The following is a 26484-nucleotide window of genomic DNA, read 5'->3' as shown; positions in this document are numbered from 1 at the left end:
AACAATAACCAGCTCTCTCGTTTCTGTCATTCTTGGTGTGAGCCCCTGGCGTGGTGGCATTGCTTGTCATTAGCAATATTTTGTCACATCCTTGTGTCTTCTTAGGCCCCTTCTCCCTTTCATAATTCATTGGCAGCAACCAGCGGTCTGTAGACAGGTTTCGTGTCTCCCAGCTGCTTACCTGTCCTGCAGTTTGTAAGGATCCCAAGTCTGTTTGAGTCCTTGTAAACTGGCCTCTGGATCCAGAAGCCAAGTCAGACCTTGGTTGGACCCTTTTGGCAAAACTGTGGGTGCCTCCGTGTCCTCTGGTCAGGGCATACACGACATTGTATTATCTTTGGGCGATGTTTGTAGCTCTGAATGCTCAAAGCACAAGCCCAGAAAATCTACCCAGGCTTGCAAAATGGTTGTTGTCTGTTCTCATTTTTAAAATATAACTAATTGAAATATTGTATAGAGAAGATATATAGAGTGCCTGTGTATAGTTTTGTTGTCAGGAGTAGAGTTTGTACAGGAGAGTCAGAATCGATACCAGAAAGTTTATCTATTTGGGGGCAAGGCCCCTGTTGTCGGTATCTGAAGGTGGCAGGTGGTTGCCGTTGACTGTTAAAGACTCTGGGATCGCAGGAAGAGGGGCCTCTGGGCACGGTGTGGAGAAGTATCTGGATTAAGGTATCGGGAAAGACCCATCTTGACTGTGGTCAGGATCACTTCCTGGGCAGGGGACCACGGACCATATAAAAGTAGGAAGAGGCATGGGGCAGTGCACATACATCCATTGTCCTGACCACACATCACAAGATCAGCGCTGATGACTGGACTTCCCCGTACGACAGTGCAAAACTTAAAGTCGAGATGCAGTAAGCTTGCTCTCCCTTAAGATGCTTTTGTCGGATTATTTTTATTGCAGCAACAGACAAGGAAACAAAGACAGTGAGCAACTGGCATTTCCTTCTTAAAATGTAGCCAACCTATAAATCTGGAAGAACTTGATGAGTTTCAACAGATTGCAGCAATACTCATCAATTAATATTGTTATTGTGATCAGCGGTGCTGGAGCTGTGCACATGAAAGCAAGCGTTCTGTCCCGACCCTTTATTTCTGATTCTTAAACGTTGTCCCTTAGAGGAGAAGGGACAGTAGCTGTAGTGTCCTGTGGACATGACCTAGCAGTCTGATCCCCTGGTGCATTATCTGTACCAGAAGATAGTCTAAGCATGTCTTAAAAAACAACAACATAGTAGCTTTATTGAAGCATTTCCCATATACCATGCATTCTGCCCCTCTGGCACGTGCGCACAGCTATGTAGCCGCGGCCACAGTCAAGTTTGGGACCTTCTGCCATTCCGAAAGAAAATCCTCCCCACGGCTACTTCATACCCACCTCTGTCAGAACCTCTCAGAAGTTCCTCTCTTTCCCTAAAGCAGCCACTTATCAGGATGCTGGAGAAGTCAGTAGGAGAGAGTAAGTGGAGCAGCGCCAGTCTGGGGTGGGGGTGGGCGTGGGGGTGGGGCAGGACCGACCCTCTGGGCATGCAAAGCCTCCGCACCAGGTGAGGCGCTGCTCAGCTTCCTAGGGTGGATCGATGTCCTGCAGGCTAATTAAATGGACAAGATACAGAAACGGAAGCTTCAGCCTTCGTTTACCTGGTTGATGACCATCTCTGCCTTCACTCTCCTTTCAAAGAGTCTCTTCAGATGCTCATCAAAGTTCTGTGTGTTCTCTTGAATAGAATTTTGAAGTTTCTTCAGTTCAGCCTCTAAAGACTAAATGGGAGGGGATAGGCTAAGTAAATGCTTATCACAACTGGGGTTTGTGTTTTGCTGCAAGGAAAAAGCAGGGGAAAGGCTGGGAGTACTACCGGGACCCACCTAAAATACTGTGTGCTTGGAATTTATTTCACGCTTCATTTTATTCCCTCCTGTCTGTCTTCCTGTTTCTGTCTCTTTGTCTCTCACTCACTCTCTGCCTCTCCTCTTTCTCTCTCTCTCTCTCTCTCTCTCTGTGTGTGTGTGTGTGTGCACATGGGTGTGTACACACAGCTGAGAATGCCAGAAGAAGGTGTTTCGTGTTCTCCTTCATCTCTCTGTTTTATTCTCTGGAGACCACTAACCTTGAAACTCTTCATCTAAGGCCAGGCTGGCTGGCCAGTGAGCCTCCACCTGTCTCCCCACCTCTGTGCCCCATCCCTGGGGTTACAGGCCTGCACAGCCATGCCTGGTTTTTTCCAAGTGAGATCTAAGAATTCGAGCTCAGGTCCTCAGACTGGTACAACAAGCACCCGGCAGTTCGCTGAGCCCTCCCTCAGCCTGGATGTTTGCTTTTAGAACTACATTGATGGAAGACCATGTTAACGATCATTCATCAAGCAGGCCTAATCAATCAAGCTGCAGGAAATCTTCCCAGAAAGTTCTGACTACAGATAGTGATTTACAGACACACAATTTAGCCCTGAAAAAAAAAATGTTGCTTCCCCTCCCATTATTTTTGAATATCTTGGAATTTTTATGTTACTTATTTTGTTCTGATATTTAATTAATTTTTTATGTACGTGTGTGTGTGTGTGTGTGTGTGTGTGTGTGAATATACATGTGTGGGCAGGTGCACGTGGAGGCCGGAGAAGAGTGTTAGATCCCTCAGAGCTAGTTACAAGCGTTGTGGCTAGCCTGACACGGGTGGCTGGGATTCGAACTCTCCCACCCTCATGACTGAGCACTAAGCACTCTTAACCGTGGAGCCTTCCCTCCAGCCCGGTGAACTTGATTTTGGATTACCGAAAAAGTGGAGTTCAGTGTCCAGCGTTTGGGACAAAGACGGGAGTGTGAAATGAAAACAAGATTATCTGGGAAGAGATTCTTTGTGGGAGCACTAGGCTGAGCAAAACCAAAAACCAACAGGGAAAAGCTTAAAAACACAAACAAAAGAGTCCAACTGAGGATAAAAAGTAACCACAGAGGGTAAAACTTGCGCTTTGTGTTTTTGCTCTGTTTGCTTTGTTCACCGTGTGAGAGCAGGTGCTGGGAAGGCAGAACACCCACTGGTTGACACAAGCTAGAGTCCTGGGGGACAGGGATGCCTGGAGGGACTGGCTGGAGACAAGCGGTGGGGGTGCCTTGATTACTGCCTGATGTGGGAGGGCCCCTCCGGCAAGTGATCCTGGGTTGTGTAGAAGGCAAGCTGAAAAAGCCAAGGAGAGAGCAAGTTGGTACTCAGTGTCCTTTCATGGCCTCTGCGTCAGCTTCTGCTTCCGGGTTCCTTCCCTTCAGGACGGACCGCAAGCTGTTAGGTGAAATACCTCCTTCCTTCCCCGAGTCGCTGTTGGTCGTGGCATTTTATCACAATGATCGAAACCAAACCAGGACAAATACTGATAGAATCAAGCCCGGGGTTTCCCCCGGAGGATACCAGGGGCAGACGCTCAGGAAAGTGAGGCTGAAAGTAGGAACCATTATTATTATTATTATTAACGTTAAAACACGGGGTGAACACGGCTTCGCGGCCACTGCTTGCACTAGTTTGCTTTCTATTGCTGTGATAGACTCTGGGATCAAAAGCAGCTTGGGGGGAGAACATTAGCGTACATGTCCAGATCACTGTCCGTCACTGAGGGAAATCAGGCAGGACCAAGGCGGGACCACGGAGGCAGCTGCTTGTCTTCAGGCTCACATGCTGCTACCCGATACTACCCAGGACCACCGGCTCGAGGGTGGCACTAGCCCCACACTAATCGACATCAAGAAAATGTCCTGTAGACCTGGTGACCGGCCATTCTGATGGGAACAGACCGGTTCCCCCCCTGGCTTCCGTTTGTGTCAAGTTGACAGAAACTACCTGGAACTTTCTCCTTCACTCTCCCGGCATTTATTTGGGCTCTTTAGCTTGTTTTGGCTTTTAAACTTGAAGACACAAGTGAATCAAAAAATATGAGCAAGTTAACTGTAGATTCAGAGAAGTTGCTGGAAAGATAATGCTGTGAGGAAGATGTCAGGTGAACTATCTTGTCTTGAGTGTTGGTCTCATTCCATTTCCATCACAAAAGAATAAATATAATTCACCCTATTATATAATCATAAACTTTTTTAAAAAGAGGGGCGTGCAGCCCACATTTCCCAGACGCTTACTGGTGTCCCTGCCTCTGCCTTACAGGCGTTGGCATTGTGGCTTTGCGCTGCCATAGCTCTCACCTACGCGTATAAGATATTTTAACGTGGGCATGCGGCTTCTTTGAGCTGGAAGAACATAAAAATGGAACTATATTACAAAAACCTCAAGTAAGAACTGAACTGTGTGTCGTGTTGACTGTATGTCCCTCCATCTCCCAAATCCTTTCCCTGGGATTGAGACCGAATTAACCAGAAGCACTGCTTGAATGCAGACGGCTGGAGCCTAGAGATTGCAAGACCTAGCGATGTCTTGCGGGTGCTGTGATAGGTACTCCTTAAACATCTGAAGAAAGAGCCAGGGATCAAATGAACGGCAACAACTCAGAAAGTGTTAACATTAATAAGCACTTTAAAAAACCTGTTATGTATTTCTTTTTAAAATAAAATGTCCCCAGTCTTTCAACTTTATCTCTCCCGGACCTCTCTAAGTTCTCAAAAGAATTTAAGTCAAATCCCTATCCCTAAGCCATGAGAGGGCATTAGAAAAAAATAAAAAAAGACCTAGAGAATCTAGAGAAGTTATATTAACATTTCTGTCCATCCACCTTTCTGTACTTGTCTCTCTCTTCGTTCAGCTCCTTGACTTTCTTCTCGTACTCCTTGAATTGCTTCCTTTCCTCTTCACTCCACAGAGCGTCCGGCTTTGCCATGAACGCGGGCTGAGGGATCTCCTGGAGATACAAGGAAAGGACATGGAAGCCACACCGATGTTGCGGCACAGGAACACTTCCCAGCTCAGACGGCAGTGACACGGAGCTGTGCAGGAGTAACAGAAGCTCTGGTGGAAGGCTGTGGGAAACCTTACAACTGGGTCCCCGTGACACTGAGAGGGTGATGGAAGTGTCAGGGTCGCCTGGACTCCGAAATGTTGGTATCTCCTCAGCTAGAACTTCAGGGAGACCTGAAAATGTCACATCCGAACAATTGTAGGTGAAGCGAGATCACTGTCTGCTGGTTTGTGCTAATCTCCTCTTTCATTATCTTATTTTCTCCTTTTTCTCCTCCTCCTCCTTCTTTTTCTCCTCTTCTTCCTCCTCTTCCTCCTCCTCACCCTTTTCTCCTCTTCCTTTTCCCTCCTCTTCCTCCTCCCCCTCACCCTCCTCCTCCTCCTCACCCTCTTCCTCCTCCTCTTTCTCCTCACCCTCCTCCTTTTTCTTTTTCCTCCTCTTCCTCCTTTTCACCCTCCTCCTCCTCTTCACCCTCCTCCTCCTCTTCACCCTCCTCCTCTTCCTTTTTCTCCTTTTCCTCCTCCTCTTCTTCCTTCTCATTCTCTTCTCCCCTCCTCCCCCCCCCCCCCGTGATAATGAGTGTATGTGATAACAAAAGGCAAGTGTCTCGTTGACCCGCTGTTGTATCTTTCTAGGTTACTGAATATTGGGGCTGTGGAATTTCTAAAACTGAGTTCCACAGAGAACAAGGGACTTAAGAAGCCCTTTCTGTCCCATTCCGTCTCCCACAAAGATAGGCAAAACCTCTCACCATCCTTAGGATGTCTTCCTTCTTGACTTCCAGAACTCCCCCCATCATATCCATCAGACCTCTGTGTCTCGCGTCGGAGATCTGGAAAAGAATGGGGGTCAGAGAAGGTGTTTGAAGCAGAGAGCTCGCCTGCCAGACAGCTGCCTGCTATTAGAATGAGACCTGGGGAGAGAACAGAACAGCAGCTGAGAGCCCAGTGACCTCGGATGGAGGCAGATGCACGGTATGTTTATACGAGGGAAAGGTGTTAGGAATTTCAGCAAAACCACGAACCTGTGCTTGCTGCAGTTGCTCCATTTCAAGGGGTGAGATCAATTCTGTTTTGGATTTTTGCCACGGAGCAATGTATTTTTCAAATGTAATCTGAAAGAGAAAGTTTCCTGCTGAGTTTCTTTAAAATCAAACCAAAAGTTCCTTCCATATACTCTGGAGAAAAGTTAAATGGTATTAAAGGGATTAAAGGGAACTTTCCAGATTTTGCAGCTAGTTACTTATTGTGGTATGAAGATAATGTCTACAATGAGAGAGCTGGAAGAATGGTCCCTCTCAGATCTATTGACTTCCGAGTACTGTCTCCTCTAAGACAAAATGGTATGAAATTCAAAGAAGTATCTTCTAACATACCTAAAGAAAAAAAAAAAAAAACAAAAAACGAAGGTCTTATTAGAGTTAAGACCCTGGGGTGTTCAAGGAACCATGAACCAGAATGTGTGGTCATAATGGAAAACCCCTAGACAAGAAGGAAGTGAGAGTTAAAGTCCAGAAAGGTCTGTGGGCTTTATTCCCAGTGGGGGCGTTGAGTATCTTGCGCAGGGGCCAGGAAGGGTAGGGGCTTTGTAGATTTCATAAAGCAACCGCTGTCTGGAGTGTGGAATGGTTTTGAGATAAAGCCAAGCAGATCTGGAGTTTCACTAGCGTGGCAAGAGTGTCTTCCATGACAGGGACCACAGAAAGTGGCAGAGTGAGGTCTCACTTGTCACTTTGCTCCAGGGCTCAGGACCCACAGCTGAAGGTAAGAAGAAATGTGTCGATCAACAGCAGAGTGCCCAGGGGAAGCTATTGCCCTCAGAAGCAGGACAAGGGACAGCACTTGGGTCCCAGTTCTTATTCACAGGCTGAGAGGCCATGCCCAAGGTGGGTCACTCTCTGCACTTCATCCTCTCTAGTTGTGAAGTGGAGATCAAGCTTGTATAATCACTGATGCCCCCCCCTCCCCCCAGTCTTTCTGGGACACTTGGGCTGCCTGGCATCTCATATAATTTACCATTGTCACTTCTAGACATGGTCATCTTTAGCTCCCTCCCCAAATCAGTTGATTTCACACAACCAGAGTTTTTTCCTTTGTGTATTTTCTTTGTGTTTTTAACTTTAAAAAGATGACGTACGGTTCCTTCTAAGCACCTCGGCCTTTTATCTTCTATTACTTCCGTGGGACACATGGATGACTATAGAACCATCCCTTTTCCCTGGGTCCTATTGTATGCCAGATGACCTAGAGGACTGCTGGTTTTCCATTATTCTGTTGGGCTTCTACTTTTAGTACCTATTTGGCCAAAGGGGCTTCTTGGGCAGACCTAGAGTTGGAACTAAGGGAGTGTCTTTAGTAGAAGAGATGCAAAATAGAAATTTCCACCAGAGGTTAAACTGCGAGGACACACAAACTAACGCTGCAGATAGTCCTCTGAACACCCCACAATGGCCCAGCCTTGGGGTCCTGCTCCCTCAAGGTGTGGCGCTTAAATCTTCCCTTGATCCGTGGTGTTCATAAAAGAAACCTCCCTATACTTAAGGCTGTGCCCCTTCTGTTTGTTACCTGAAACCTAGTGTTGCCTGAATCAGCTGCTTCCAATACAACAGACAGACAAGGGGATGGGCAAGCTGGAGCTGTCGAGATCTCCCGAGGGATAAGGTAGAAAGGGATAAGATGGGAAATCTCTACCTCATCATCTTCCACAACAAGGGCTCTTTCTGGCTTCTCGCTGTCTTCAAATACTGGTTGCCAGACTGTTTCGTCCAATTCCAGGTCTGAGATGATTTCTGCAATTCTGACATTCTTTTCTTTTACTCGTGCAATTTCAATCTCTTTTTGCTTATAGGCAGCATCAAATTCACCATTGAAAGTCTTTTTAATATTGTAAATGATATCCTGAAACAGCAATAGGTTATTGAAATCGCATCGTATCTTACGTCTTTTTTTTTTTTTTTTTTTGATAACATAAGTACATATACACCTCTAAGATCAATCCAGAAATTATCATTTAGGAAGGTCAAACTCATCTTCCCACACTGATATTTACAGCGTATCATTTTTAGGTTTAAAAAAAAACTGCGGTGGTTTGTAGTCGGGTTTGAATTACAGCAGCAAGATTTACACCGTAACGATCTCCTTCCTAACTGTGAGATGTAATTCAATATGCTGGCAAGTACTGATGGGTACTTGGAATTTCACTGGACAATTCTCTCTACTTTTTCCGCATGTCCTTAAAAGTCTACCATAAAATATTTATAAAGCAATGTACGAGGCTCAGCACTTCTTCCTTGGAAACTTGATGGAAGAGATGTGGAAGGAAGAGCCTTACAGAGAAGGACCACTGGGTCCTTCTGCTTCTTTATAGAGTTAGGTCATTCTCAAGTAGAGAGCGAAACTGGAGTTAACCAGATAGGTCAGCCAATAGCTATGGTGGCAGAGGGGTCAAGTGGATCGCCCCAACTCAACTCAAGGGCTAAAGGTTCAACTTAAAAGTGGCTTCTCTGATTCAAACTCTTGTTTATGTCATAACCATGGTTCAGTCTATCAGTTTCTCCCATCAAAGAAGAAACCATTAAAGTAGTCTGTAAATGATTTAACACCTAGCAACAGAAGGTATTTTTGGGCTCAAATGGCTTCCTTATAGAAACATGGCAAAAGAAGGGGGGCAGAGGCTGGTCAAAGGTGACTGGCAAGACAGTTCTGTGGAAATAAACAGAAGTGCCAAGGGTTAGAGGAGGGGGAGGAGGAGGGAGAGGAAAGGAGGGGAAGTGGAAATTTCTTGTTTCTTTGGAGACTCAGTTGGGTCATGTGATTTTTTTTTCCCCTAGAAGCTGTGTTATGAGAGTATGTTTTGCTGAGAACAGACAGGTGGTGTTTTTCTGGAAGCTGCCTGGGGAAAAAAAAGGCACGTGATGTTTTGCTGGAGCAGATGCTTGAGAGGATATGTGATGTTTGGAAAGGGTATTCATATAACCCAACAGACAGTGATGATGTTGTGGCATTGGTTCGCCTTGCATTCTTTGCTGATCATTGTTTGTTTTGACCTCATAGAGAGAGAGACACATCAAAGAACTGCTCATGACATTCTGGCAGTTTCTGGCTGGTTCAGGCTGATTGGCAGAGCCTCACCTTTTCTTCTGGGTTGAACTGCCTTTGCTGGTTCATTAATGGTGTCTGTGAGTGGATCAAGCTACTGCTGCTGACTCATGTGAATTAAACTGCTGATATCCTAATGACAAAAATTGGAATTGCCCCAAAGAATTATTTGTAAACAGGTTTATATCCCTCCCCTGCCCTATTAACCTTTCCTTTCCACTACCTCTGGTGGGTGGTAGGCTAGAAGGGAGGTTAAAACATTTAAGAACCCTTATTAAAGTAAGTTTTGAAGAAATCTAAGCCTACAGGAAGCAAGCACTGAGACAAGGCAGAAGGACCTTCGAGCTCAGGGATAGCGAATGAAATTTCACCTACTATCTTAGTTGTTGATTTAAAAAAAATATTCAAGAGCCTTCTTCATTTCAAGTGTGTCCTGAGACGGACTTGTTTGGCAGAAATGAAGGAGTGGTATTTTTATGGCCCGGGGGGGGGGGGAACCTCACACCTTATTTTGAGGGTGTTGTATTTCTCTGAGTTAAACAGATAAGCAATCACTTTTTGACCTTACAGAACCTGAGTGCTATCCAATGAGGAGATCTTTAGTTCAAGCATTTCTTTGAGCTAACTAAAGTTCTACCCCAAATGTTTATTGTATAAGGGAGACTATTTGATAGAAAACTGGGTATCATCAAACCCAGTTTGAATGGGTCAGAGTAACTTTTGCACACCAACTGTCTACAAGAAACCTATGCTAGTCATTTATGTATTTCCCAAGGCATATAGAGATATAACTTGGTTATTGCTAGGGTGTTTGTTTTTTGGCTGGTTGGTTCTTTTCAAGGCAGAGTTTCTCTATGTAACAGACCCTGGCTGTCATGGTACATCTCTGCAGTCCAGGCTGGCCTTCAACTCAGAGGTCTGCCTGCCCCTGCCTCCTGAGTGCTGGGATTAAAGGTGTGCACCACCATACCCAGCTAGGCTTTAATGTGAGCCTCTGAAAGTCACCTTGGGGGGAATGTTATAGATGTTTTTATAAATAAAAAGGGAAATTCACTCACTTTTAGCAATACAATTTGGTTGATTTTCTCCTCTCTGGAATGAAGTTCCAACTGGTTTGTCAACAAAGACATGTCTGCCCCAAAATCAGTGCTCAAACTACCAAGCAGGTAATTAGGCAGGTTGGTAGTTTGTACTGTCTTTTCTTCCTCCTCTTCTTCCTCATCTTCCTCTTCATGATGCTTTTTAGCCAAAGTGGCCGGAGACTGGACCTCTACAATTTCCTTCCGGATCTTAAATACAGTGAGAAAAATGACAGAGAGGTTATGCAATTAGAATTCTACAAAGGACAATTTTCTGGTGATTTAATCATTTCACAAATCATTTTAAGAGGTCAAATTATCTTGCCAGTGATTCAGCTCGGTGTGGTGGGTGCTGAAAAGGATGCAGAGGAGATTAAAGTTCAGACACTGACTCACTGTAAACCTTGTTAGTACACATTATTTATGCATGTGTGCCAGAGTGATATCTGCTTGTAAATATTCTCAATCTCTCTAACCTAAGCACGGAAAAACATCTTCTCCTCGTATTTTATCAGGGAACTTGTTCACACAGGATTAGAGAATGGAATTTAAGTATGCCTTCATTTTATGTTTCAGAAAAAATAAAAAGGGGGGGGGTGCAAAGTTCTGGTCAAAATTAAGTTACGACAAAGGGACACGGTTTACTGCTTTGACAGAGGCTGTTGTTTAGAAATCATAGTCTGGGTTGCTTTAAGAAAACTATAAATTCCATCAACAGAGATTCAGTTTGATTTTTGGTCAATGACCATAAAGCGTGGTCCCTAATGTAGGAGAAGACAGAGAAGGGATATGTAGATCAAGACAGCCTCTGAGCAGAATGTGAACAGCACCCTGCTTCCTTTTTAAAAAGCATAGTCTCATACTTGAAGACCAATCAACATATATAACATTTTAATTTGGATAATATATATTACCTATTTGCATGTATATATATATATATATATATATATATATATATATATATATATATATATATATTAGTTAGGGTTTTATTGCTGTGAAAAACACCACAACCAAAGCAACTCTTATAAATAAAACATTTGATTGAAGCTGGCTAACAGGTTCAGAGGTTCATTCCATTATCATCAAGGCAGGAACATGGCAGCATCCAGGCAGGCATGGTGCAGGAGGAGCTGAGAGTTCTACATCGTTATCTGAAGGCTGCTAGTGGAAGACTGACTTCTAGACAGCTAGGGTGAGGGTCTTAAAGCCCACACCCACAGTGATGCACCTACTCCAACAAGGCTACACCCCCTAAAAGTGCCACTCCCTGAGCTAAGCAAATACAAACCATCACATGAAGATACAGTATATAAATTAGCCAGAAATATAAATGTACATTATATGCAAACAGTGTTAAATTTTATCTCAGCACAAATCCACATGTTGGGTACTGTCCTAGTTAGGATTTTTATTGCTGTGGTGAAGCACCATGAGCAAAGCAACTTGGGAGGAAAGGGTTAATTTGGCTTACACTTCCACATCAGTGTTCATCACTGAAGGATGTCAGACAGGAACTCATACAGTACAGGAACCTGGAGGCAGGAGCTGATGCAGAGGCCATGGAGGGGTGCTGCTTACTGGCTTGCTCTTCATGGCTTGCTCAGTCTGTCTTCTTATAGAACTCTAGGCCACCAGCCCAGAGATAGCACCCCCCACAATGAGCTGAGCCTTTTTCTTATCAACCACTAATTTTTAAAAAAATGCCTTAAAGCTGGGTCTTATGAAAGCATTTTCTCAATTGAGTTTACTTTCTTTCTGATGACTCTAGCTTGAGTCAAGTTGACATAAAATTGGCTAGCATAGGGATCCTTAATAAATTACAACATACATTGTGTACACACACACACACACACACACACACACACACACACACACACACACGTTTAAAGTGGTACCTTAAGACACTCTATCTCAGTCTTCTTTTGCTGAATAACTTTATTCAACTCCTTCAGCTCTTCTTCGGTGCGCTCTTTCATGGGAAAGTTGTCAACCACATAGGGTATATGAAAACACTCGGGTGGAAATCAACATGAAGTAAGTTAGTTTTCTGCTATACTTGTGGCAATTTGGGAGAGCATGTGGGGGGGCACGTTTCCTCTCATCAAAATTAACCCAGGTTATTATGCAGTGAGTGAAATTGACACTGGAAACCTTTAACATAAAGTGATGTAACACATGACCGTTGCCTGAAACAGCAAGCTGTTGTAAAGGATTCTTTGTAGAGCAATGATTCTCAAGAACGGTTCCCACATTCTCTTTTCCCCAAGATACTTTGAGAATGCCTAAAGACCTTTTCTATTGCTACTGCAGCAGTGTGGAGATGTTAATAGACAGAGGCCAAGGATGTTGTGAAAACATCCACCAGTACATAGGACAGCCCTGACAACAAAGCGTCGCCCACCTCTACATGGACCACTCTACGTCGCCCACCTCTACACGCCACCACCCAAGTACATAAAGTACAGCGAGTGTGAACTTTGTCATCCAAATGGGGAAAGGTAGGGAAAGGCACATTTGAATGAGAGAAAGGGTGCCATTAGTAGCTATAGAAGGACATAAGCATAAACTTTGATGGTTGATTGCCCTGCGCGTACCCTATATGAAGAGGTAAAAGAACCGTGATTTAGACCACGGGAAGGTAAGTGGAGGTACAAACGTGAACAGTGTTTTGTCTTCCTCTTATCTCTGTGGAACACAAGTGAGAGCCTTTTGGGGTGGAAGGCACTGAGAGAAGGATGCAGGGGTGTCACAGAGGAGAGAGCAAAGTGTGCTAAGAACAAACTGGAAACACACTGGCTTCAAAGTACATGAGGCTGAGCAGAGGGAAGGATGAACTAAAGGAAGGGGACACTCCTTGTAGAAGGTCACACACATGGTGGAAGGGGACACCTGGTGGAAGGGGACACAACTGGTGGAATGGAACACACCTGATGGAAGGGAACACCTGGTGGAAGGGGACACACCTTGTAGAAGGTCACACACATGGTGGAAGGGGACACCTGGTGGAAGGGGACACAACTGGTGGAAGGTCACATACCTGGTGGAAGGGGACACACCTGGTGGAATGAAACACACCTGGTGGAAGGGGACACACCTGGTGGAATGAAACACACCTGGTGGAAGGGAACACCTGGTGGAAGGGGACACACCTGGTGGAAGGTCACATACCTGGTGGAAGGGGACACACCTGGTGGAAGGTCATACACCTGTTGGACTTCAGTGGAGGGAGTAGGAGGTTTTGTTCTGAGTGGATTTTCTTTATTTCAAAAAAAAGTTATATGACCAAGCTTTCTCTGAACATCTTCATCGGCTGGGATGCTGTGCCCGGGTTATGTGTCTCTTACCTTTAGGGCACGGCCCTTCACAGCCATGGAGTTCCAGCATTCCTCCTTGATGAGCTCAGTTAAGTAGCTTTTGGCTAAGTTGTGCATCTCCACATCTTTCCTTATCTTGAAGAAAGAAAAAAGAAAAATACATGAAAATATGACCACATAAGGAAATAATGCTGTGGTTGGCCCCTGATTAGCCAGGGCTGCTCACGTAGTGGGAGAAATTTTACAGGATTCCCCTTCACTTTGAGTTGCCCTACACTGTGAAGAGCTTGTGGGTCACACAGCTCTATTTTGCAAATGCCCCCTAAGGCTTGTGTCAAGACTTAAGATTCTCTGCCTTGAAGATTGCCGTGTAAATATAAATGCCAATAAGGCAGCCAGATCACATCCATGACCAAAAGGGGCAGACTGCACCTCCCAGGGGAAAGGGACACAGGGTGGCCGGTATAGAGAGACCTGGGGCAAGTCAAGAGAGATGTCTTCCTGCCCCGCTTCTCTCTCTCTCTCTCTCTCTCTCTCTCTCTCTCTCTCTCTCTCTCTCTCTCCTCTCTCTCCTCTTTCTCTCTCTCTCTCTCTCCTCTCTCTCTCTCTCTCTCTCTCTCTGGTTGCACACACTAGAGGAAAACCTCAAGTGTCACTCCTCAGAGTGCCTTGCTTTCTGAGGTGCTCCGTCACTGTCTTGGCCTCTCCAAGCAGGCTAGGTTGCTGGTTGATTGAGTTTCAGACTTGTTCTGCCTCGGCCTCCCCAGCACTAGGATTACAGATACGGACAGCTGACAGCTACACCCAGTTTTGTTTTGTTTTTAAGCCTTTCCAGCCCCAAGTCTTCCTTTTTCATCAAAGAAGACTAAAATTTGTACTTTGAGGTGATGTAGGAAGACATTCAATGCTAGTCTCATTCTTGTCAGCACATGTCGAAGGGCCAATTTGTGGGCGGTGGGTAGAAATTTTTACTTAACTTCTCTATTATTTATGTTTGCACTAAAGAATACACATTTATCCGGGAAAGCAGATTGTTTACTTTTCATAAGTTTATAAGCATCGGTGTTACTTCGTTGGCTTTGTCTGCTGATATCCCTTAATAGATAAGCAATTAAGTGTCCCCATTTAAGAGTCTGCCCAGAAGCATGGTATCAAAGTGACCCACAGCACTCCTTAGTCCTTAGGGTCTTTTCCAGAAACTTCCTTGCATTTCACTTTATTGGCATGGTTATTTCCAAAACTGGCTAAGTATCATCTCTCGGAATAACTTTTTCACATTCCCTTTAATTTGTTTTGTTTTCTGATCAATTTAGTTTCTCCTTTTCCTTCTGACCCATTGAGTCCAGGGCTCACCAAGGGTTGTCCTTGGCACACCAGTTGCCAGAGCCCCCTTGAGTTCCAGGTTTTCAGCTCTCCAACTCCCCGCTGAGTCTCTTCCATCAGCTCCCTTAGATTCGGTGCCTAGGACATTGTTCCGATGGTCACCACTGGGCATTGTGTCTTTCTCTACTGTGGAACCCCATGGTGCGGGCTGACTATAGTCCTGGGCTCTTTAGCACTGAGACCCCTGACTGGGGGGTGCCACTTCTCCTCCTAGGGACTCAAATTCTACCCCCAAATCTGCTAATAGCTAGCTGGGCTGATTCTGCCAGCTATGGGTAATTCTCTTCAGGGGCACTAAAGCCGGGGCTGGGGTTTCTTCCTAAGATGAGAGCTTTGGGAACGCACCATGGGAAGAGCCTTTCACAGCATTGTGGGGGTTTGTTTGTTTGTTTTGATGTGTCTTTCATGCCATCCTTAGGGGCTTCAGTGAGGCGTTCGAGTACCTTTGCTAGCTCCTCCTCACATTCATCGTGAAGCCTTTCCAGCTCGTCAGCATCCAGGCAAAATTCCTGTTCATCTAGTTTTGCGATCGTGTCCAGCTTTTCATTTTCCTCCATCATAGCTGCGATCTGAATTTTGGAAATAAGAAAGGACGACATCAGGCAAAGACTTGAACAATGAAAGCGGCGCTGTATTTCTCTGAACACCCTCTGGAGTAAGGAACTTGATCATAGGCTTGTTTGTGGCCATTGTAGCTTAAGGATTGATACTTAGAAATTCATTTATCCAATGACAAAAGCAAGAACTTATCACGGTGTCAGACTGGATTCACCCAGAAAGTCTCTGGGAAAATAGGTCAGGAATTTTTTGCGTTGAGGGTTGGTCTGTTGCTATAAAGCTAAATACTGGCTTCCAAGGTCTGGCTGCCCCCAAGGACAAGAGAGTCCTCATGTATACCAAGTGATGCTAGGTGACCTTGCTCCTTAATTTAAAACTACTGGTTGAATAAAGATGCCAAAAGCCTATGGCAGAATTGAGGTATGTGGGAGTTTGGTTCCTGGGCTTTCGGTCTGAGGAGAGACTGTGAAGGGAAGAGAGAGAGTGGAGAGAAGAGAAGACGCCACAATCATGGATTGTGAGAATTAGCCATGAGCCTGGCCACTCCAAATCAGAGCAGCCCATAAAGACTATAGCAAGTTATAACTCAGGGTTATTGATAGGAAAGTAGACATTAATAACTTAGAAGGTAGACACCTGCCCAGTTTGCAGTGTTTTAAAGGCCTGTCATAAATATAAAGGTTTTGTGTCTTTGATCTGGGAACTGAAAGGTCAAATGTTGGGTACAAACCCCTGATTGGGCTTAAATATTTACTATAGCTTTTTTGTTTGTTTGTTTCTGGAAACGACAAAAATTATGTCGCTTAAGGGTTATTTGAAGTGGAACAATTCTTAGTGAAAGTGGGTACCACCATCTTCTAGACTTGGGTCCTGGACAAGCTGATGAAGCTCACTGAAGTAGCACATGGGTTTCTGAGCCAAAAGAAAGAAAGAAGGGAAGGAAGAGAGAGAGAGAGAGAGAGAGAGAGAGAGAGAGAGAGAGAGAGAGAGAGAGAGAGAGAGAGAGAGAGAAACAGAGAGACAGAGACAGAGACAGAGACACAGAGAGAGTAAACTAGCTAGTCCCCGGATCAGTAGGAATTCTTCTCACTGTGGACATAACAGAGAAACTAAGCAAGCATTCATTGCTCTCATCTTCCTGGTGGCAGACGTGATGGAACCAGCGACTTCAAGCACCTTCCTTCTGGACTCCTCCATCACGCACATCGTACTGTGAGCCCAAATAGATCCCTCCTCCCTTAAGTAGATTTCCTCAGGGTATTTTACCATAGCAACAGAAAAGCAACCAAGGCTTTTAAAATTCAAACAGCGGAGTAAATGTCCATGGAATGTTTGTTTCAAAAGAGAAGTGTAAAGTTAGATTTACTCTCGAGACATCAAAACATTCACGAACCCGTAATGACTAAGTAGCTTTGTACCGGCGCAGGGGAAGACCAGCAAGTGGCCGTTCTCAGGACAGGGAACCCAGAAACAGCTCTGTACTTGGAGAAGCACTCCAGACTCATGCAGAAAGGGATGTGAGCTCAAGCTAGAAAAGCATTGTGGGAAACGGGTTATGTATTTGAAAATCCAAGATCATTTCAGGCCCTTTATACCATTCATAAATGTGAATGACATAGCAGTTAAAAGACTATCAGACAAGGACATGTGAGACTTTGGAAGACTTTCACTTGTTTAGACAGCATCTCACTAAGCTGCCCAGGCTAATCTCTCTACCTAGGCTCCAATGAATTCCCACTGATTTCCCTCTTCCTGTTCCCTCTGCCCCTGGAATAGGCAGAGCTTTAGGCTTGCACTTCATGCCCAGCTTTTGGAAGGCTCTTTACAATTAGAGACAAATACAAAAGCTATGAAGGTAAATTAGGGACCAAGCCATAGTATTAGCATATTGTATTTAAAAGGGTATACTTTAAAAAAAAAAAAAAAGAGAGAGAGACAGAAAATGGTTGCTGTTGATTGAATCGTATATCCAGATGGATTCGATTTTATTTCCTTATTAGTGTGAGGGCGCATGGCAGGGATGCTGTGCCTCACATATGGAGATCACAGCAGACAACGGTGGGAATCAGTTCTCTCCTTTCATAATGTGGGTCCTGGGGAATCGAACTCAGGCCATTAGGCTTGGTGGCAAGTGCTTTATCCACCGAGACATCTTGTCGGCTGGAATCACGTATGTTTGCAGAACATTTTTATAGGCTGAAAGGTATAAACTATCAATTTTATGCAACACAGCCTAACAATAAGAACTGCCTGCTGGGAGAATGAACCAGAGGAGGCCTAAGTGAGCAGCTATGGGCCTGAGCTGGAGAGGAAGATGCCCAGGCTGAAGCCGAAGGAGGGACAGCTCCAGGAGGGAGGTTACAAAGTGATGGAACTTAGGAACTTTGTGTGGCTGCATACTGAGGATGGACTTGTTGGTGTAATGAAGAAAAGGTAGAAAGCTTAAAAACGTCATGTCAGGAGTTTGAGATCTATGGCAAGGTGGAACAGGACAGTGGCCACCTTCAAACACCCCACCCAACCCAACCCAACCCAACCCAAACAAACCAACCCAACCCAACCCAACCCAACCCAAACAAACCAACCCAACCCAACCCACCCAACCCAACCCAACCCAACCCAAACAAACCAACCCAACCCAACCCAACCCAAGTAAAACCAAATGTCTGTGTACAACTTTGAGGAAAGGAAGTATTAAAATACAATATGAGATAGAGTGAGTGTGATGTAGTTAAAGTTTGATCCTGTTATAAAATACCCTGAAAAGCCCAGGAGGTGAGGTCCTCACATTGTATGAAACAAAATAAGCTTCAGTGCATGGGACCACCGTACTTACAATCTGAGCAAGCTCCTTAATTCCTTTTTTAATCTCCTTTCTTTTAGGGGAAAAAATCTTCACCTCTTTTTTGATGGCCTGAAAGGGAACAAGAACCGCTCTTAGTAAGGCAAGGGAGGATGGTGGAGAGACCGCAAGAACTTCGGGCAATGTATGAGCAGTGCTTCTTTAACACGGAAATAGAACGCTCACAAAGACTATAATATAAAATATAGAGGGTGAGGGAGAGTAGGGAGTGACTCACCCAACAAAGGCTTGCCGCACAATTGTGAGCAGCAGAATTTGGATTTCCCCAGAAACACACACACATGCCAGATGGGTGTGGCAGCCCACCTGGCTTCAGAGGGCAGATTCCCCAGCTCCAGCTGGTTAGCAACGCTGCCCATAGCAATAAGCTCTGAGTTTGATGGAGAGAGGCTGCTTTGGTGATTAGGTGGAAGAGTGATGGAGGTTATTCCTGCCATCAACTCGGAGCCGTCACATGCGAGCACACATATACACGTGAGCTAACACGAATGTAAAAACATGAATATGCATGCAAGAAAAATGAAAAAAAAAAAAAAAGAAACCCCAACTATGAACTCTAATCTCTATGATAATCTATTTAATCTAATGGTGTTTGCAAGGGACCATTGAAAGAGCATGCAACCGGTTAGAAAAAAGTAGAGAGACATGAAATAGTAACTGACAAAGCCAAACTAACCTAGCTCGAGCGAGGCTGGATCCAGACATCACCTTCATCCCTCTGCTCATCTTTAGGGTGTCCTTAGCCGTGGGTGCCCTTCTGTTCCCAACCCGTCCCTCCGAGACAAACATCCTTCAAAACTCAAAAACACAGTCTCTCTGGTCCTTCTGGGCTTTGGCTTTCCTGATACTTTTGTTGGGTTTTAGCTTAAGTATAGGTTCTTAAGTGTGGGTTGATGTTAAGGTGATACATGATTGGACAGTGAAGAGGCAGGAGGGGAAAAGGCTGGGAAAACGGAAGAGGAGGAGAGAAAGGGGATTCTAGGGAAATCAAGATGGAGCTGGAGAAGGAGAATCTAGATCCAAGCGGTTGTAACTGGCAATAAGTAGACATGAGTATTTTAAGGGTTTCTATTGGTCTTTTTAACTCATATAGAAGGTCAGTTTGTATCTTTGTCTATTGGATGTAACCTTATTGTGTAGAGGGTTTCTGGATTGAGAATTTAATATATATAAACCCATTTGATAAGCTACTGGGCATTGGAGTCATGTTTGTACCAGGCGGTGGAGGAAAGAAACACACCGGGGCGGTCATATCCACCCGGGACAGAAGCAATAGGGACAGTGGAGTGAACCAGGCCTGAGTTCTTAGAGGTGGCCTGGAGTGCCAAGTGGTGTCCGGACCAAATGTGTGGGCGGCATCCGAGGAGTGAGACCGTGGGGGTGATAGAAGGATAAGCCGTCCTTACATTACTTACTGCAACACTTAAGGCCTCCTAGAACTTAATCAAAAAGGCTGGGTCTGGCTTCAGCGTGTCTTTACTTTTAGGAGAGCCCCTTGTACGAAGCAGTGCACTGCCAAGGAGTGTCTCAAGTAACTTCCTAACCTCCTGGGTTTCCACGTGAGCAGAATGCATTTGGTGAGTCACAGAGTGTCAGTTCAAACCCACCTTACACTTTACAAACAGTCTTTGTAGACCAGGTGTGGTGGCACACACCTTCAATTCCAGTGCTGAGGAAGCAGAGGCAGGTGGATCCCTGAGTTTAAGGCCAGCCTGGTCTACAGAACAAGTACCAGGACAACCAGTGCTACACAGAGAAACCCTGTCTCAACAGAATTAATAACAATAATAGTAATAATAATAATAATAATAATAATAACAACAACAACAACAACATAAATACCTCTTCCCTTTTTTGTTGGATCCAGGGAATTTTCCTGTTATCAGTGACTAATTCCTCTTGTGATGAATCCAAGCTCAACTTTTTCTGAGAGAGATTAGAAAGAGACAGATAGTTCTTATAAACTGTCGACGCCCCTCCCTCTTTACTTCACATCCTTTCATTGAATCCCTTTACACTTCTCCCAGGTAAGAAATAACGCCAGGAGTGTGCCTACCTAAACAGATTCTGTAATCGCCACGTCTCGGCCAGCACAGAGACCGAAGTGTTTTAAAGACTAATAATAGAACGTCAAACGGCATAACTTTAGCGTCACTTCAGCGCTGACAAAGCCTAACCGCTACTTTGCAAGTGCCATGAAAGTCACTCAGGAAGAGGGAAAGAGGACACAGTTCCCATGTCTTTTCTGCTCTGGGGACCATGGGCTTTCCCCATCAAAGTCCATCCTATTTCTTAGGAGCTTACTCTTTCCTCTTCCCTGGTAGGGTTTGTTGTTTTGTTCTTTGTTCTGTTTTACAGCCCTCACCCCATTTCCTTCTGCGTCATGTCTCCCTCTTCTCCTGGGTCTCACACGGGTGAGATGCTCTGTTATCTAGGAACGCTGTCCTCAGTGGGCTGCTATGCTCCCCGTCCCCACACACAGCCTGTGTCTGAGATCCTCTTGGGTATCTCCATGTTATGGTTCTGCTGTTGCCTTGACGGCTGCCTCTCTCTTTCCTCTGCTCTGCTGGGTCTTCCCTTTGGCTCTCTAGAAGCATCCCCACCTACTCCATTTCTGCTTCCTGCCATTCATTGCCTTCCCAAGACTTTCAGTTCACTCCACATACACATCCCCTGGCTCTCAGTCAGCATCCCCAGTGCTAGCCTCTTCCAAGAGCTCAAGGTTCATCTCTCCCATGGCCTGGGTCTTTTTGGAGTTGCTTCATGGATGCTGTATAGACTTCTCAAGCTCAGAATGAGTAAAAACAGACTTTAGATTCTGTCTTTTTTTTTTTTTTTTTAAATTGTGACAGCGCATTCCATCCCTACTCAGGGTGCCACCTTCTACACAGCTGTTCAAAGGTGTCTGTGAGTCATCCTTGCGCTTTTCCCCTTCATCTCCATCTAGGTCCATCCCTTGGTGGGTTCTCCTAGTCAGTTCTGACACTGACCTGGAACCCAGCACTTCCTCCGCTGCTGCACTCCCCCACGGCCGATATCTCTCTAGGAATCCCCTTGCTCCCACCCTGTGTCCTCCAGAAAACATGTCTCTCAGACCAATCACTTCGAAGCTAGAAACGAAAGCCTGGTTTTGCTAGTCCTCGGCTTCAGTAGATACACAGGCGCAACAACAAAAATCCAGGCTCTTCTCTTGGTTTCTGAAGCCTGTCCTTCAGGGCTTCTCTCTCCCTTTGTCCTTGCTCACATCAACTGTACAGGCCTTCTGCTGGTCCCCACAAATCACATGCCAAGCTCCCCACTTGTGTCTATCCTATATGAATGCTTTGTAGGTACCCAATAATTATTTGCTGGATGCCTTTCGACTCTGTCAGAATGGTTTTTCTTTCTCTTTTATGACAGAGGAACCATATATAAAAATGTAATTGGCAGAGGCAGGACAATCTCTGAGTTTGAGGCCAGCCTATTACAAAAGCAAGTTCCAGACTAGCCAGGCTGTGTAGTGAGACTTGTCTCAAAAGCTGAAGCAAAGCAAAGCCTAAAGCAAAGCAAAACAAACAAGCAAAACCCAACCAAGACATAACTGGCACTTGAGTGTCAAAAAAAAAAAAAAAAAAAACAAAAAACAAAAAAAAACCAAAAAACAGCAAAGCTCTGTTGCTTCAGAATGGCCGATTTAACTGTGCAAAAGTTCAATGAGACAGAAATAGAGAGGGGAGGCAGACACATCAGTGGAGCCAAGTTTTTCTAGCTATATGATATTTTTATGTGTGAGTTTATTTCAGTGTGATTTTATGCACTTTTAAGAAATTATTTGTTGAACAACCTAGTAAGTCTTGTTTTCTAGGGTGATACTTCCTAAATCGTTAATATTATACAGAGGTGGAGAGACCGCTTCGCCCAGCCACCAGTCTTTGTAGACAGAGAATCTTGTGTCCAAGTGGAATGTGGTACCTGTCAATGAGAAATGTGATGACCTTTGGATTAAGCAGGAAATAGGAGGAGAGACATCTGGGAGGGAGAAAACTTTCTGGGGCGGGGCAAGGTGGAGAAGATTCTCCCAGAAAGCCATGGCAAGATCAGTGTTTGGCACCTGAGCACGGATAACCGGTCATGCAGCAGTAAACAGGTTAGAATAAATGGGTTAATTTAAGTTATGATCTATTCAAAGAAGAGCCTAGCTCTGTGGCCAGGGTATTTATAAATAATACTTTGAGTCTGAATCTTATTTCTGGGCCAAATTTCTACAACTATTGATTTAAAAAAAAAAGTTTTGAGCAAGTCTGAATCTTATACCATCATCAAGTGAAATCTGAGATATAATGTTTGTGATCATTTTGAGAAAAGCTTAGTTTTCTATCAGATGTAGCTTATATTCTAGTTGACAGATCACTGGCCATCTGGTAAGAAAAAAAATGGGGTTACACGTGTGCTTACAAACTATGAGCGGGAAAGCTGCACATCGTTTATAGAGAGGGAGAGAGCAAGCTAGCTACTTGGGATTCAGCTGCCTCCTCTTCTTGCTGCTCAAACTGGGGATCTCTCGGCGATGCTAAGTAGTCACACTCCTCTTCCACTGTCTTGGTCAGATTGATTATTAGCTGATGGCAGTGTTCAAAGATCTCATTTGCTATATTTGCTCCAAGCCGCCTAATATTAGAGAGAGAGAGAGAGAGAGAGAGAGAGAGAGAACATAACCATAAAATCACTTTAAAATAACCGCATTTATCAGTGTTATTTCCAGATAACTACACAAAGAGACCTGGAGAAGTTCTCCACAGTGCCCTTTCGTTGCTGGGCCTTTACCTCTCAGAAGAGGACACCTTCATGGGCTCCTGGCCCTTCTTGGGTGATCCCTCCGTATGCAGTCCTGTACCCTTCAGAGAACATGGCCTCTGGCCTTCACACAGAAGAGCCGCTGCTCTAACTGAGGCCCTGGAATGCACCAGGCTTTGTCACATTCATGATCTCAGTTGAACTGCCTCCATTAAACTGCTGGGGCATCCTCTTGGCTGCCGGTGTAAGGTAACCCAGCATACAGAAAGAGATGCCATCCATCTTGGTAGGTAGGGGGTGAGAGGGATGAGGGAGGGGGAGGTAAGGCGGCTGGCAGTGCTCTTCTGAGGTTTCTACTTCAAGCTCCTACCTTCAGATTCTACCTTGGTTTCCCTCAATGGTGGACTACAGACCTGTAAGCTGAAATAAACCCTCTCTTCCCCGAGTTTCTTCTGGTCATGGCTCTTACCAGGGTGAACTTATCAGAGAGCAAACTAGGTCAGCACTGACATGCTGAGGCAGGCAGAGGAGATGGTGACCCGAGACGCATTTCTACCAAGTCTACCGAAGCTACAGATCTCCCACCTTGAGGGACACCGTCTCAGACAACTTAGAGCAGGGGTTTCTCAGCCTTCCAGATGCTGTGACCCTTTAATATAATTCCCTCATGCTGTGGTGACCCCAACCATAGGAAGGATTTTCGTTGCTACTTCATAACTGTAATTTTGCTACTGTTATGAATCGTAATGTAAATATCTGTTAGGTGGGATATCGCGGCCCACACGGGTAGAGGTAAAAGTATGGTCGCATGCCTATGGTCCCACGGCTCCTAAGTCCTGAACCAAGGTTCCAAACACGGCTTTGATTAGTGTGGGGGCTCAGACAATCGGTGACAGCTGGAGACGTCTTTCCTTTTTAAACAGGTCTCCTGCACCGTAAGGGCATGTTAGGAATTGTGTATTAAGATGAGTCTCTATGTAACTCAAGGCTTTCACATACGGAATGGGCACGTTCGTGCAATCTGGAAGGGAGTCTTTGGGATAAGCAGCTCCCCAAAGTGTTAGGACACAAACATCTCCATGGTATGGACTCTTTCTTGCGTTACCAAGGCTGTGTTTTACGGTTGCCAAACGGAGCTTAGTTTTGGTGGCTTCCAAGTAAGGCTGCATTTCAAGTCCAAGCTGTCTTTTGGTGTTACGTTATTGATTTGGGATGAGTCAATTCCCAGGGATCAATCCCTCTGAAACACCCTTTCACATGCAGCCAACTAATCCAGAGGCCCACACCCCAGCCACCCAAGGATGAGGCCCACACCCAAGACACTCTTACATCGGGGGCCATTATTTCTTGGCCGTTAACAACCTCAGGGGCAAGTTCCAGACCCCAGTACCTGATGGTCTAACCCATTCCAGCTTCTGACCAGATCCTTCTAGATCCTTCCTTTAGAAACAGTCTTGCCATGCTCCTTCCTCGGACCCTTATCCACCCTGGTGTCTCCCGCATGGCTCCCACAGCAAGCAAGGTGTGCGCCCTCCCCTCAGACCTCTGTGCACGACAGCCTCTTGCTGGAGAGACTGCCCTTCCAAATTGAAAACACCGTATCGTATCACACTGTGCACCGTGCACGGAACTTACTTCCATTTGAGGTAGACAATGGTGTTGTCATCCTTCCCATTCACCAGGATGTTCTGTCCGTCCATCGACATTTTTATGCTCTGAATTCCATGCCCCTGGTGAGAATGACTTCGACACCGAACAAAGGTTTCCTCAATAGTTTTAGGGACAAAACGGAGAGATTATAAGTTGAATTCTCCATTACACAGTACGGTGTTGTTGCTGTTTTTTTTTTTTTTTTTTTTCCCTAACACGGTCACATGTACCTTTGCTTGTGGGTAATTTTTTTTCTGTACTTCTGAAGACCCTTCAGTTGGTACAAAAGTAGCTCTTGGTAACACACAGTACTTAAAACTTCTAGTTCAAGCCAGCATTGACTTATTTTCCCCCTACTTTACATAACGTGGAAGGAGGGGGCTCGGAACCAGTGGCTTAAGGCAGGCCACCAGACACCCACCCTTCCAGTGTACTTGCTGAAGGCTGTGGAGTCAGGGGAGGGACCTTGGGTGAGGAAACCTTGGATGCCTCCGATGAATCAGGCGGGATATGTGTTCTGTAAAGTGGCTGAGTGTGTTTAGAGAAGGTGAGAAGAAACCCAGGGAAAAAAGATAACATGCCCTGGGGTGTGCTAATGAAACCAATTAAGTAATCCAAACAAACGCATCACTGACGGATGCAATGCGGGACAACAGTTTAAGCTTTAGCGAAAACCTACAGCTGTTGCCCTGGCCCTGGAGCCTGATTCTTTCCACATAGGTTTGTGAGGAGACAAGAGTTTCTTCAAGTAGTGTAAGATAGAGAAAGCTATCAGAGAGCCTGGTATGAGATCTCTTCTGACTCCACGGCTAGCATTTCCCCTGAAAGCTGTGAATATATGCCATCAGGAATCTTTCAGAAACATTTATATAAATATAAATTTTTCACATAAGCTGTAGAACAGTATATGCATATACACTTACTTTATACACCTTGCTTTTCTACTTAACAATCAGATTTCTTGGGACGTTTTTCAGACTGTTATAGCTGGCTCTCCCTGTTTTGTGTCATGGCTGCCTGAAAGTTCATGTCTTATTTAAGTGCTGATTTTGTACCATAGTTCATTTATTTATGTGGTCTTCTGTGCAGGAAACTGGGAATTTTCTTTTCTTTTTTTCCTTCCTTCTTTATTTTTATTTATTTATTTATTTATTTATTTATTTATTTATTTATTTATTTATTTATTTATTGTCACTGTTCCATGAATAACTTCATCTGTGAGTTGCTTTGCTGTGTTGGGTCACTGTCAGCTGCACCAAGCTCCAGACAGTGCATTGTGGTTTACAATTGTTCATTAAAAAACAAACTAACGAAGGAACAGCCTCTAGACTTGGAGAGATGGCCCAGGACATAAAGTGCTGGAAGTGTAAGCCTCACAGCATGAACTTTAATCCCCAGAACCCACTTGAAGGCCAGAGGAAGTAATTCAAGGAACATCCAATGCCCTGCATGTGTCCACAAAGACTTCTCCGGGAGCTTGTGGGCCAGCTAGCCTGGCTTTGGCTGCAGCAAAGGGAAGCTTGTGCTCTGACACCTTTGCTGCAGTGTGTGTGAGCCTGCACCCCACAGGGAGCATGAAAACACACACAGTTAACACACTGGGAAGAGAGAAAACCCAGATTTTCCTAAGAGACACACAGTTTCCCCCTAGAACCGTACTGAGTTTGTCCAACTTTCTTCTAAACGAGAAGAAAGCAACTACTATGTGCCCAGCCAGAGACAATGGTATCTGTGGACGTGTAGGAACGTTGTCTCGTGATGAAAACTGAGTAAGAATCGCTCTACTTTCTGCAGAAGAGAAACCGGTCTCGGTTTCTCAGAGGTCTGCGGGCTCTGGAACCCTTCTGCTCCCTCGGTATCTTTGAAGTACAG

At 45.0% G+C, this 26484-nt stretch overlaps 1 protein-coding gene across 1 annotated transcript in view; it reads right to left on the bottom strand.

The window, feature by feature from the left end:
* CFAP43 (cilia and flagella associated protein 43) overlaps positions 1-26484 on the bottom strand; it is a gene marked incomplete at both ends in the record, with an annotated part of 83199 nt that overhangs the window by 12766 nt on the left and 43949 nt on the right. Inside the window, 13 exons of the mRNA XM_080912081.1 lie at positions 1648-1767; positions 4710-4835; positions 5644-5724; positions 5917-6006; positions 7583-7789; positions 10048-10278; positions 11967-12083; positions 13416-13520; positions 15212-15337; positions 18163-18240; positions 20032-20115; positions 22683-22836; positions 24598-24728. Of these exons, the coding sequence (XP_080768207.1) occupies positions 1648-1767; positions 4710-4835; positions 5644-5724; positions 5917-6006; positions 7583-7789; positions 10048-10278; positions 11967-12083; positions 13416-13520; positions 15212-15337; positions 18163-18240; positions 20032-20115; positions 22683-22836; positions 24598-24728 (1650 nt within the window). The remainder of the gene's footprint in view (positions 1-1647; positions 1768-4709; positions 4836-5643; positions 5725-5916; positions 6007-7582; positions 7790-10047; positions 10279-11966; positions 12084-13415; positions 13521-15211; positions 15338-18162; positions 18241-20031; positions 20116-22682; positions 22837-24597; positions 24729-26484) is intronic.

The sequence above is a fragment of the Micromys minutus genome (genome assembly GCF_963924665.1).
Source record: "Micromys minutus genome assembly, chromosome: 2".
NCBI classification, from domain to species: domain Eukaryota; kingdom Metazoa; phylum Chordata; class Mammalia; order Rodentia; family Muridae; genus Micromys; species Micromys minutus.
The sequence above is the reverse complement of the archived record's forward strand: the minus strand, read 5'-3'. Positions and strand labels throughout refer to the sequence as shown.